Below are 13,567 nucleotides of genomic sequence, written 5' to 3'. Positions count from 1 at the left end.
CCCCTGGACTATCTCATATTAGCAACAGCATACGATGTGATTTGGCATAAGTTTTCCAACTTTGTTATGTGTGTGAATGTCTGTTGGAGGCTGCCATATGTTCGTGTTGTATCTTCTTATAATAGTGAGACGACTTTGATGGGATTGGAGAGAACAATAAAATAGGACGTTGCCAAATAAAGCCGACGGTTAAAATACCTTTGTGCCTGGCACTGCCGACTAAGAAAAGCGGAGAGAGAAAGGGGTTCTGTATATATTAGGCGGAACTATAAATTGGTACGTGTCACAAATGATAAACATGTCTTTCACAATTTGGGCATTATGATGAATGAAGACGACTCAACAGTTAAAAGTTAAAAAAAAAGTGCGGTCATCATTGAAATAAGTAGTAACTATTGTTATATCCCTATAAAATAGTTTCTATATATTAATCTCTATTGACACAAATGCCAATAAATAAATTGTTCCGTCGAACGGTCCAAAGAACTGTTAAGTGACCCGAGTGACGTTACAATGGTGTATGAGAAAACAGTTATCGACTGGATTTTCGGGCAACAGATGATTTGTTGGACCCTCAAACAAACTGTTGCCCTCGGCCGACGATTTGTCTTCGGGTCCAACAAATCAGCGGTTACCCTCAACCCCAGTCAACAACTGTATACTGTTCAATTTTACTAAAATGACATTACTTTCTGCAAATTAATACCAAAGAGGAGAATGCGACATGTTCTGTCAGCGTATTTAAATACCTATACAGTATAGGCGTTCTTTATGTAGAGGTGTGGTTTGTAGCAGGTTTGTCAATATACTGTTCATTGACTTAGCTATTATCCTGTAGTTGAACATTGCTTTAATTTTTCTGATTCAGAGCCTTTGATTTATTGATTTGCAAGTATTGAGGTCACTGGACACAATGGCGGTTTGTTGTCTGGTCGCTGGTTTAAATCCTAACGTCCTTCTGATTAGTATTCAGATCAAGCATTATATACCACTGTATTCATACCTTTCGCTGGTATGGTGATCGAAATCAATTTGGTATCTGATGAATAATGAATTCTTTTGTTCAATCATATTTAATGCATCACAAACTAAATAGGGTAACGGGTACTTAAATTTCGATATTGCCCGCTTCTACAGATGAACTAAACATCGCGATTTTATGAAGTGCACTAACTGTCATCCAAGATACTCTAGGGGTTACTGTCACTATCGTTATATCCACCCTGGAATATTTCATAGCTTAATTTAAGGCTTTGTGGGCGACCAAAAATTAGACCGATACTTCGTACTTGATGTCGCGAAGTCTTTACATATCTAAAATTGATCAGGTATTTTTCGCCTGAACAGGGGTGGGTATCACAACAGTGATAGTACCCCTGGAGCATCGAGGATAACTAACTATAGATATCAGGAAAAGTGTGCTGTATGTAGAAGTTTTCGATTTCTGTAGAAAAGGAGGGGTGTTTCATTAAAATTCGGTATTTCATAATACGTAGGCACAAAGAGTTATACTTTAATCAAGTTTTGCCGAAGTTTATTAAACGTCTAGACGTCACACTTAATCGGAGAACACGCTTCGTTTAAGTCGCAATTCAAAAGGTCAGTACAAATTAAAGTGGTGGGAAGTCTTTGGGGGCGTCGCAACACCAAAGAGTAAAAATTTTCAAAATAAAACTTTTCATCATTAGGCCAAAAAAAAATAATGTGTGTTTAGGGTTACCCCACCAACCCTAATTTTTTACCCCCGACCCTAATTTTTTTTCGATTTTTCTACGAAAAAAAAAATAAAAAGTCGTGATTTCGATCTCAGACTCCGGTTCCGGCCATCATTTTAGAGTGAAAGACACTATATAAAAAATCCTCCCGACCGACCGACCACATTTTTTTTGCAAATGTAACCCTAAACAGACATATTTTTTATGGCCTTATCAGTTGTGAAAAAGGACATTAAAATATCACGATTGTAATAACAACAATAATAATAATAATAATAAAATAATCACCGCGAAAACAACAGCAACAACAACCAATAACAACATTTGAATAAATTAATATTTGTTTTCATAGCTTAATTTTTTTACAATTTTCTGTCAAAAGTCTGCAGAAACTGAAAAATGCATTGTTGGCCAATCCTTTATCAGGGCGGTGTCGGACATAGCAAACTGATTCTTATAATGTACAAACGTCATTATTTGACATAGCACGTTAGGGAAAACCAGTTGGGTAGGTTATTAACACGCCATCTTATGGCTAAATGAATTTGTCTGAAATCAAGCATGAATATATCTCAATACTACAACTATACTTATATAAAAAGCTGACACTTTTTAAAAACTGCTCTATATAAATAACAAAAAACAATTGGACATTATTTCTCAAACTGTCAATATGCACGAACACTTTAGAACCCCTTTACATAAACTTGCGTGAGTAACAACACTTGAGTCCAATACACATACTCGTGGTATTATTTTATGAAATCTAAATGATGTGTTAATGGTCCACATTTATGATTTCGATGTAGTTATGATCTAATATAAATCTTGTAGGTTGTGGGCAGCAAAGACTAGAGCCCTAGTTGTATAGTCAACATATTGCCTTAGTTTGGCAATTAGTTCTTCAATGCTCAGATGGGTAAAGCTATAGCTCAATTTCTAGGACAATTGCTACCGCCACGTGATGCTCGTCTTATAAGACTCGTTACTAAATACATAACCTGCCTTCTGTCGGAAAGAAAACCAGCGATATATTCAGTAGTCATGATGAATACTGAATTAAGATATTGAAAAAGACTGGTGAAGAATAAAACAGCATGGCCAACTTCATTGCGGTTTAGTCATTGCACTCCCGACTGTTTTTTTTTTTTAATTTTTCTTCAAAATTTAATCTGTCAGGAATAAAAATTGATATTAGCCAACTACAGAAAGGAATGTTCTTGCAGTGTCGTGATGAAGTTGGCAAAAGTATTTACGAATTAAAATAAACTTTAAAGTGGAACATTTGTATTAAAATTATTATTTTTTTTGTTTTTCATTTTGATAATTAGTGTATTATGTTACCAAACCTTATGCTTAAAATTCCAATTTAATTTGCTTTGCCAACGTTCTTTGAAGCACAAAAACATCTAATGCTCAATTACATTTTATGACTTAATAGAAAATAAATTATGTTCTGCATCGTATGTATGCTACACGTAAGGCATTAATAGATTAAAACCGCTTTAGTCTAGCCGCCTTCTTTCTTTATATATCGCAGCAAAATAAACCATGAATTTTGCATAACTAATAACAGCTGAATAAAAATAGTAAGTCTTTTTATGAACACCCACTCTCCTTCTTCGTAATCCACACACAAATTATTTGTGGTGTTGGAGTAAATAATTTCACGTTCATCCCTCCCATTCTGACTCATGGCTACATACATAATGTATGGACGTTGACGAGTTTTTATTATTTAGTGGTCAGTAAAAGTGACTCAAACGAGCGGCGAGTGAGTTCAAAACTCTCCTAAAGCATTAAAGCGTATTTGTGAGATTTATGACGTATTTATATCAATTTAATAAAAGTGATATCAAATAATAAAATTTTGGCTAAAATGATGCATTGTGCACACTAAAAATACAATAATGTGAAAAGCATTGTTAAACATACTTTTAATGCCGAATTTTTATTGCAAGTGAATACCGAATCGATCGGTCCTTGTCCAGCATCGTCAGTAATGCAATGGGCGTGGATTATTCCACGTTATGAATATAGAACGCCCCCACGCGGCAATGAGGCGAAACAGGTCAGATGAGGGATAGCTGGCCGGAAAGCGCGGTATATAAAAGGTGTATTTGTTATCCAGTGTAACTGTGTCACCTCCGCCACATACCATAACTTAGCGAGCAGTTTACACTTTACTACAAATATGCAGTGTGGATTCTTTGGGGCTTTTCTTATTCTATGCGGCTCATTTCCTCGACAAATATCCGGAAATGTTAACAAAATGATCGATTTTTCCAAGTTTCTGAATCCATGGCAGGTAAGATTTCTGTTTTTAGTATCAGTTAAACATTCCCATGTCTCTTGCAGCATTTATAAATGCATCGTTTGTTTTGCAATATTTCACCTGTGTTTCCGCCGCATTGCCAACATTGGGCTCATTGTCAGTCGTGGCCCCGTCATCATTAATTAAAAGAAAGCATTTTAATCCCTAAGTACGATTAACTTTTAATTTAACGGGAAAATACATTTACGATTATAACATGTGAATGCACGGAGGAACTCTTTAAGCAATTGCATACGTACAGTGTTGCAATAACATGATGATTTGATAGCAAATGATACGTACACGATGATATTAGATTTTAATAAATGACTAGATTACGTACAGTATTTCAATGACATAATTATTTAATACCAAGCTATTCATATGTGATTACATGTATGTGTATTTTGGTAATCACTCATTTTTTTTATATAAATAAATGGTCATTAATCTGATGACCTAGCCAGTTACTTCTATTATGTCCTGTTACCATGGTTATATATGATTTATATACAGTTTTATTGTAACAATTAATTCTAAACAATTATGTGAAGGTACAAAATGTCACTGATGTTGATAGTTCTAGCTGATATCCAGGTAACAGCTTGTACAGATATTATCCTTAACTCCCATTACTAAATGGACATGCTATCCATCATGCATTGCATAATCGCTAATATATCTGTACCTATCACTACACAACAAGTATAATTCAAACTTAAGGAGCATTTCCATAAGCTAATTTTTTTATTTAATCATCTCAAAACGTCAAAATGATGTCGCATATTCTAACGTCGCATCTGACTGGTTGAAACAACAGCGGAGCGATATCTTAGAGTAGAAAAAACCTTAAGAATTTTGAACTTTACTGGATTTGACTGAATAAAATTTATATGATTTCATGAACTTATTTTTTATGTTATGGAGTTATAACACAAAAATCAATGTGTATCATATCACAAACCGCCACATTTGGAGTACAATCCAGCTTTTGTGTTATATCCCCATAACATAAATTCCCTTAAGTTTAACCTTAAATGCTATGCCTTTTCCTCTTCTCATTGACTTCAACATCATGTTCAAGCTTTATATAACGGACGGGGATAGTTATTTCAATATATGAACCTCGATTGGGTTTCGAAAAGGAGTTATTTGTAGATTGTCAGAAAGTATGCCCAATCCTTTTTGTCAACTTAAAAAGCAGATATTTTTTAAAATCAATTTTATTTTATTTTTTGAAAATGTTTAGATGGAGTTCTGATGTTCCGATGATGTTGATTTTCATGACAAATAATGTAAATTAAATGCGATATTATTATTCTTTTCCATGGTTTCCATCAGTTTGGTATGTCATACAAATATTGGACCTTGTTAATTTAGTAGCGATGTGCGAACTTGATTGAATACCATATTGACAAAACCATATTCGATATTCAATCAGATCAGCGTTACGCCATGTAGCTTTAATAATTATTTTCAAATAATCAAAGTACGCAAACGACAAAATGAGCTGCAAAATAAAGCAGATCCCCAAACACGAAGGTGTAGTTTTCCCCAACTCGTTCATAAAAATTGATATAGCAGGTATCAAATTGTACCAAACTGGCCATATGGTAATCGGGTGATCTCTGGTTTTGCTATCCTAGAAAACAATATACAAACACCAACACAGATATCGGTATACATTAATATTCCAATTCAAATTCTATGAAATGCATCGGACTCTATAGATATCATACATGGATGTTTATGCCTCGTTGATCCAAAATTTTATGTTCTTTCAGAACACGTTTAAAAGAGTTTAAATAGGTCAGTTTTTTAAACCTTTTTTTGTTATGAAAATGTAAATTAACGCAAGCAAATTGCGTGTACTCTTTAAGATTTCTCCGCTAGGCTTCGCTTCGAAATTACCAGTATTGAGCCGAGGCAGGTAATGCAGTCTAAGAATATTTTTCGTAAGAAGTTATTACGCCATTTCATCTGTTAATCGAAGGCGACATTACAAATATTAAGGTCATTTGTATACGTAATGAGCCATTTTGTATCTGCACATCACAAACTAAAGACGTCACAATCGATACTTACTAACCAGGTCAGATAACTCTGTGACATTCCAAGCCGGGATATCTTCCTTTTATTAATAAACTTGAATGGATAATTGGACTGCAATGAAATCTCGGAGAAATTACGGTAACAGAAACTCCAGCCAATGGAAATGCTCGTTACAAGATTGAATAACAAAACTATAATTTTATAACCAGGTGTTCCGTAAAAAACCGTAAATTATATATAGACTCAATCGACATCACTCACCAATCAAATCAAATGTAAACGAAATCTGGAATGAATTACCGAATCGTCAAAACTTCCCCAAGTCATCGTGCTCCGTCCGTTGTCGTGTATACAGTAAAGTGAAAAGCTATATGATGATTCAGTAGGCTAAATATTCTTAATTTGCTTATGAATGCACTTTTTGTTTTGTTTCTTTGTACATGCAAGAATGAGGTTTATCTCGGCATATGTTTAAAAACATAAGTGATACTCGTCAGGTAGCTTGCGTCCGTGCATGGCGTTGGACACGAACACAAATTGACCGGAATGGCATTCCGGAACGCCACAGGATTATGTGTTTCCTTTAGAAAAGGATTGGTATTCACAAATTGGAATAGGGGATTTACAGTTGTAAGTAAAAATATCACTTTCTTTCCAAACCTATATAAACTACCTCCCTAACGAATCCATAAGATTACGAGAATTGTGTTTGAAAATCAAAGAAATAGTTTAGTTACGATATGTCTTCCGTGAGATAAAAAAAAGAGTTAAAAAGCTCTATCACAGCTCTATGAAGAGCTGTGGTTAGTCATACAATGTATATGTCTGCTTTGTCAACAATAAACCCAGGCATCACCTCGATTCACAACATTTCTAAAAGTTCCAACATGATAATAGAACAAAATTGAATATAATGATTTTGCGACGAGGTGTGATGGCTCCAGATGACCTTCAATAAATGATTCCAGTACCTCCGGCTCCCTTTCCTATGCTATTAATAGTAACTCAGTATAGTATTCTTGTGATCAAGTTTAAGTGCTTTATATGAAGGAAATTCTGTTTTTTGTTGTTGCTACCATTTGATTGAGGATCTAACAATGTACACGATCAAGAGGTCATATTTTTTATACAAAAAACAGCAAACTCTCTTTCATGTTCAGTTCCGGTAAGAACTACTTAACCTTCCGGATGTGACGTCACGTGAGGATTAATGAATCTGGGAAGAGGGCTATTGTGACCCAAACCGCAGGTGAAGTGCAATGATACTAGTTCATACAAATATGTTTGTGTTTGTGTCGAGTACAAACCATCATAAACGAAACATTCAGGTAAAGATATGTCCGTGTACAAGGGAGATTATTCTGAGTGTGTTTGGATGTTTGGCCGCTTACGACAATAACAAAATATAACAAAGTATTGTATTTCAAAAATATATATTCTTCATTTTCGGTGACAAAGATTGCAGTTGTTTTATGAAATGTATCCATGTGACTGTCAAAGAGTTCACGAAGTAAACGTTTCGTGCAAAATTATGAGTGTGCTAACTAGCAAAAAAAAAAAAAAAAAAAAAATGCACGCTTTAAGTATCATACATAATTGATTGATGGATGGTGAAGGCTTCTACTATCAAACATTATCTAACATTTTTGAAGCCCTAGAGAATTATCTTCTTAAATATTTGAAGATAATTGAAAAGATAAATATAAAAAGAAATGAGAACGAAAAGAATAAATAAAGGGATAAAAAAGGAATAAAGAAATATAAGGGAAACAAAGAAAACCAGAAACCAGAAACACAATTGCAAGGCTAGAAGGAGAGAAAAGAAGGAAGTTGATAAAATGTGTTGGGGATATGACTGGTGTAAAAAGGGGATGTGAAACATAGAAAACTATGAAAACAAACTAGAAAACCAAAGCGGCGAACGCGTTAACAGAATTAATAAATGATGTGTGTATTGAAAGTCGAAATGATGTCATATAATGTGAAATCATATAAAGCATTGATCATCTGTAGTTAAGATTGATTATGTACACATTAGCCCGGACTGTAGTACATGCAGTATTTGTTAAACTGTTAGCAGACGGCCATGTGTTGATACAGAGTAATAGTGAAACCATATTTGTCGTAAAAATAACCGACGGTTCCTGCCTTCGGTAAATATCCGATCCGAAAATCGGGTTGGTTTATAAATAATCCATATAATTAGAAATGGCGTACATCAACATTCCAACCAATGCGCTCATCAATATAAAAGCTTAAAACCATTCCGTTTCCCATTAAAATCGATCATAAACATGCTTCGGTTTATAAGCTGATCAGCAACCACCGTCAAACTAAATTCAAAATTAATTTTGAAACAAAATGCAAATGTTCTGTAATGCGTTAGTTCAATAACCACACCTTCACAAAATAACGTTTTCCTTTTCTAGTAAGAACTAATGAGCGTTAGAGTATCGAAAATGTACCTATGATTGTCAACTAACACAAAATCCGTTGTTAGTCATATTGTGTCTGCTCTTATCATCCAATTATATAAAATAGGTTTAGCATAAATGTTTATCATATAACAATAAAACATCTTTTACTCAGTTTTTGACGCTTTATCGTTTAAATCTAAAGGGAAAAAAGTATTTTTGAGAAATTAAGCCATACATTACAAGCTTGTTCCATAGTTTAAATAATACACCAATCTACAAGAGGGGTAATTCTGTAATATGCTAAGATAGGTATCAAGAATGCATATATATTTTATTATCATATGCTAAAGGCCCACTACCTTTCCGGACCAAAACATATATGTTTCTTTAAAAACATTAATAACATCAGAAAATATACGCCGATGCCCAAGATGAGCTAACAACACCAAACATATGCAAGATTTCCTCCGTAATATATGATAACGGTGGAGAGTCATTTCGCTGTTTTGCCGTCTGACGTAGTGATAGTCAGTTACCGCGCGGTATTTAGCATGACGGCGGGAAACATAAGACGACCCGCGTATGAAAATTAACATTTTATTTATTTTAATCAAATTGTTCAGAAGGTGATGATACGTGGGATATTAATGGTATGTTAATAACTTTTGCGATTCTACAAAATTATTGATCTCGTTTTACATTACCATTTAAAAAAAAGACGTTTCTTGGGCCTTTAAATAAGGTTTCACCGATTGGCTTGCAATGGTGTTAAGTAAAACGATGTAATACTATATTCCGTAGGAGTTACAGTAAATGAACCGAATCAAGCATATGTGGTTCATGATTTACCTTTTCTTTGTTTGTTTTTTTTTACAAATGTCAACAAGCAGATACGAATGAAATCTGAATATGGATTCAATTTAATACTTCCCCCTGAAATATGACACATTGCCATAGCTGCGGTAATCTACGACAATCGAGTAAACTGATTATTTAAATATGAGTCCTCTTTAGGGACATCATTACAGCTATTATAGGACCATTAGCAGTACTGTACAGCTCGTTAATGAGGTTCGAGTTGTATACCGGACAGATGGTTAGAATCTGACAGCCAGAGGGCGCCTCGGTGGATTTGTTGACATTGCTCAATGCGATAAATTAATGCATATTGTGTATCAATGTAGAATGGTCGCGATGAAATATCGCAATGCTGCGCGTATTATGGTTATATATAACAAATGCTATTTTTGTAACACGACTTAAATGCCAATATGTGGAAAAATGATATGGAGCGGGGATATAGTGTCTATCTCCCGTGATTACATAACAAATATACAATACAGTAAATGTAGCTTCTATTTACAGCAAGCGTAGCTTCTATTTACAGCAAACGTAGCTTCTATTTACAGCAAGCGTAGCTTCTATAGTCATACCAAAGGTATACTGTAAATGCACGTATCTTTGCGGTTATCTTATTTTTTTGTTTTCCGTGCTGGAAATGTTCATATTAAAATATTTGCTCTAATTGTAATTTTTTGTTTGCTTTGTTTTTATACAAGTAGTAAAGTAAATATTGCGGGTGTGCTAATTTATCATAGCAAAATATCGTTCAAAATAAATGCTCTAAGAATTCATTGCGTAAAAAATGTGCAATAAAATTTCGCGTTTATTTCCGCGGGGCTTTTACAAGATGAGAAAACATATAAAAACGGGAAAATATTGAACAATGTGAATTACATTAGATATAATCCCCCATAGTGTATTGGCTCATACGTATTCATGGTTTTAAGTTATGTATTGTTTCAAGTACTGTAAACCGCTTTATTTAACAATATCTTGTGTCTTTTTTATTTTCACCATTTCGGGAACACACAATTAGGTATCAAAAGTTCTTACTGATGACCGTGTACTCATTTATATGTTTTATTCAATTATTTGCGAAACATTTGAGTTTCGCTTCCGAAATATATTGCAAAATGACGCGAAAATTTGTATCTCACCAACAATAACAAGGTTTACAGTATTTTGATAGCTGTTGATTACTTACATACAACTATTCTATGTTACAGGGTTCAGATATGCCCGAATGTACTCATCTTAACAAACCATGTGACATGGCTATCGGCCTACTGCAAGATGATGGAAGTTTGTCAAGAATTACGACGGAAGAAGAGATGTGCGCATGTCCCGGTACAAGTACTTGTCCTAGAGGATGGGAAACAGATCTGCGAAAGTCAATCCGAATGGAGCTGAAATCCTCAGGTTATTATACTGTTAACAAACTTGAATACCATTCGTTTACTCAAAGTGAAATTTGAAATGGCAGCAGCTGATTGCGTTATTCAGATCAATTATGAAATTGTCTCTGATTCAATCATATGTTGTAAATTCAAAACACGATATTCTTTTTTTGTTGTTGAAAATCGCTCTATATATGATATAAATTTCAGGCTCTCAAGCTCTGATACAATTCAACTACTGTGAAAGTATCCCGGTACTTCCGGTCTGTAACGGAAGTGAGACGGCTCTGAAAACGCTCGAGGTTGGCCTATTTCCAGAGGAGATTATTGAAAACAATTGTCGATGCCCGAATGGTCAGCATCTCTTCTTGAAGAGAAGTAAAATGATTCACCACCGACGGTACCAGGAATATGTCTGCAGCATGGTAAGTTGGGTCTTTTGCAAAACTTGTTTGCGTCACGCATTTGATATAGTTCCCCTGCCAGCAGCTTATTCGAATTCATGGAACTGGTGACTCTTTTCTGGAAAGTGTTCAGTCATATCATTAATATCATTCGCTATTCTCAGTGGACCAGTGTAAGCAAAATGAAAGTTTAAAATGAAGCATTCACTGCAAATGACGGCATGGCGACTGAAAGAGTTTATATTGTATAGAATGATGCATGTTCTTTTCACCTTCTGTAGTGCGCATCATGAACAAACCGCAAATCAAGAAAATACCATGCAGGTATTTGGTGTACATTTTGTACATGCAAACGTCTATCTATCAGTTGTTGGGGACAAGTTTATTCTCGCTATTATTACTCCCCGGGTTTATAATAAGGTACTGTAAAGCAAGTCCCTTTCGCGGGTACTGATTTCTGCGATTTTCATTTCAAAACAAGTTTGCAAATATCAATATTTATGAATTTAACACTCAATGGAAATCCATATCAATATAACCGCATTAGATATCATTTCACAGAGATACACTTTCGCGAATTTATTTGGATCGCGAAATTCGCGAAGTAAATCGCACGCGAATAAAAGATGGTTTACAGTATCAAATTGAGGTGTCTGGTTTTTCGATTTTGACCCAATGCCCGTTGAATTATTTTCAGTAATTAGCGATATGCCAATAGTAACTGACAGATATAGAGTCCCTTCTCGAGAAATTTGTGTTAGGAAATATTGTTAACGTGACGTGTTTGAGCTATAGAAACAGTTTGTCAAACTCAAACATGAGTTTATATTGCTCGTTACTATTGACCTGAACCCAAACTGGCTCCGAGACTAGTTTGTTTTGTTCAATTGATCATGGTCATTTAATGAAAGAGGATGAACGCCGGAAAGTACTCGGACAAAACCATTGACCTGTGGTCAGTACCTAACAGTTAACCAGTATGGGTTTTGGACTCGTGAAAAGAGGTAGAGGGCTTGTGCTAATATATCGCGACACCTTGTTTACATAATTCAAGTCTGCCACCAGTCAAATAGATAAGTAGCTTATCGAATTTCATTACAACATGGTAATATGAAAAAAATCTTAATTAAGTAATGCTTTGTCACGGACATGAAATTAAAATCACTCTAAAAATTGAAATCATTTCAATTTCAGTAATAAAATATATGATACATAATTCATTGCCATGCGTATTTACAAGCAATCTGATCCATTATCCTAGCTAGCTGGCTGTCACTAATAGGCAAACTATCTATACATCATTTGTTGCATTATATATCAGCAGAAACAACGATCTCGGGGAAAAATCAATTTCAAATCCCTCGTGAGAGTATGAACAGTGTAAATGGACATAAAAGGAGAAACGACTACAAACATGTTAGTTCATAGCCGTCGTTGTCACGCTGTTAACCGAACGAACGACACGCCTTATTTAGCCATGCATTGTGTCATGTAACTGACCAATCATCATCTTTGTTACAGGAGGATTGTGACGTCAACAACACTGGCAGTCCCATGTGTCTTCACTCTCGGAGGGGCGGGTTCGGTGTGTACACCACCACGTTCCACTGTCAGTGTGGGGCAGGGTTCGAATGCTCTACGGACAGACGGTCAGCCATCGGTCGACTGGACATTTACGGTCAGTGCGAGGCAATGTGAGAACAATGGACAGCTCAATTTTAGTACAATAAAAGTACTCCCTGAGAAAAATTGCGGTCTCCAAAGTTGTTTGTGGATACTTCCACCAAAGCCTTGTGTATTTTACAGTGCCATGTGATCGTCATTGTGTTAGATCTTTCATTGTTTTTGTATAAATCAACTGTATCAAGTTAGTGTTTTTACAAATGATAGAGATCGCAAGAGGGAATTTCATCAAGTTTGATATAATAACTAGAACCCAGTATATCCTCATTGTATATAAAGGCCATTGGCGAACTTATTTGTTTACATTTATGTTAATAAAATAAACTTATCAATACTAGTTCGATGTATTCTATTGAATGGCAGCTTTTGAAACCTTCGTCTCATTTTATAACACTCACTGAGACGGTTTGGTTGTATTTGTTTGAAATACCGACCACTGGAGCTAAAAAATGGGTCCGGTTGGTCAAATGGGATTAGATTGATTATACGATAAGAGAAGTTTTCATATCTCATTTGGTGCAAAATTTTCATAAAAATGGTCTAATAGGTAAAGAATAGGATTCTTCATAATTTCATTTTATAAAAAAAAAGCTATATTTCTAATTTGATTATTGTCGTTAAACTGTGTTTACCGTTCACATTTTGAACACCTGGTCCACGATCTATAATTCGTTGTTATTCTGCCAAGTTTGCACCGTGCATGAGGTCTTTAACACTGCAGAATAATTCAATAAAATCATTG

The 13,567-nt window shown here is 34.9% G+C and overlaps 1 protein-coding gene across 1 annotated transcript; it reads left to right on the top strand.

The window, feature by feature from the left end:
• Window positions 1–3,788: 3,788 nt before the first annotated feature.
• Window positions 3,789–13,163, top strand: LOC138321262 (U-scoloptoxin(11)-Ssd3a-like). The gene is made up of 4 exons (XM_069264810.1): window positions 3,789–4,023; window positions 10,568–10,760; window positions 10,949–11,163; window positions 12,664–13,163. Exons 1-4 carry the CDS (start codon window positions 3,910–3,912, stop codon window positions 12,838–12,840), a joined length of 699 nt encoding a protein of 232 aa, XP_069120911.1. The 5' UTR covers window positions 3,789–3,909; the 3' UTR covers window positions 12,841–13,163.
• The last annotated feature ends 404 nt before the right edge of the window (window positions 13,164–13,567 follow it).

This window comes from Argopecten irradians, chromosome 4 (assembly GCF_041381155.1).
Source record: "Argopecten irradians isolate NY chromosome 4, Ai_NY, whole genome shotgun sequence".
Taxonomy (NCBI): domain Eukaryota; kingdom Metazoa; phylum Mollusca; class Bivalvia; order Pectinida; family Pectinidae; genus Argopecten; species Argopecten irradians.
The sequence above is the reverse complement of the archived record's forward strand: the minus strand, read 5'-3'. Positions and strand labels throughout refer to the sequence as shown.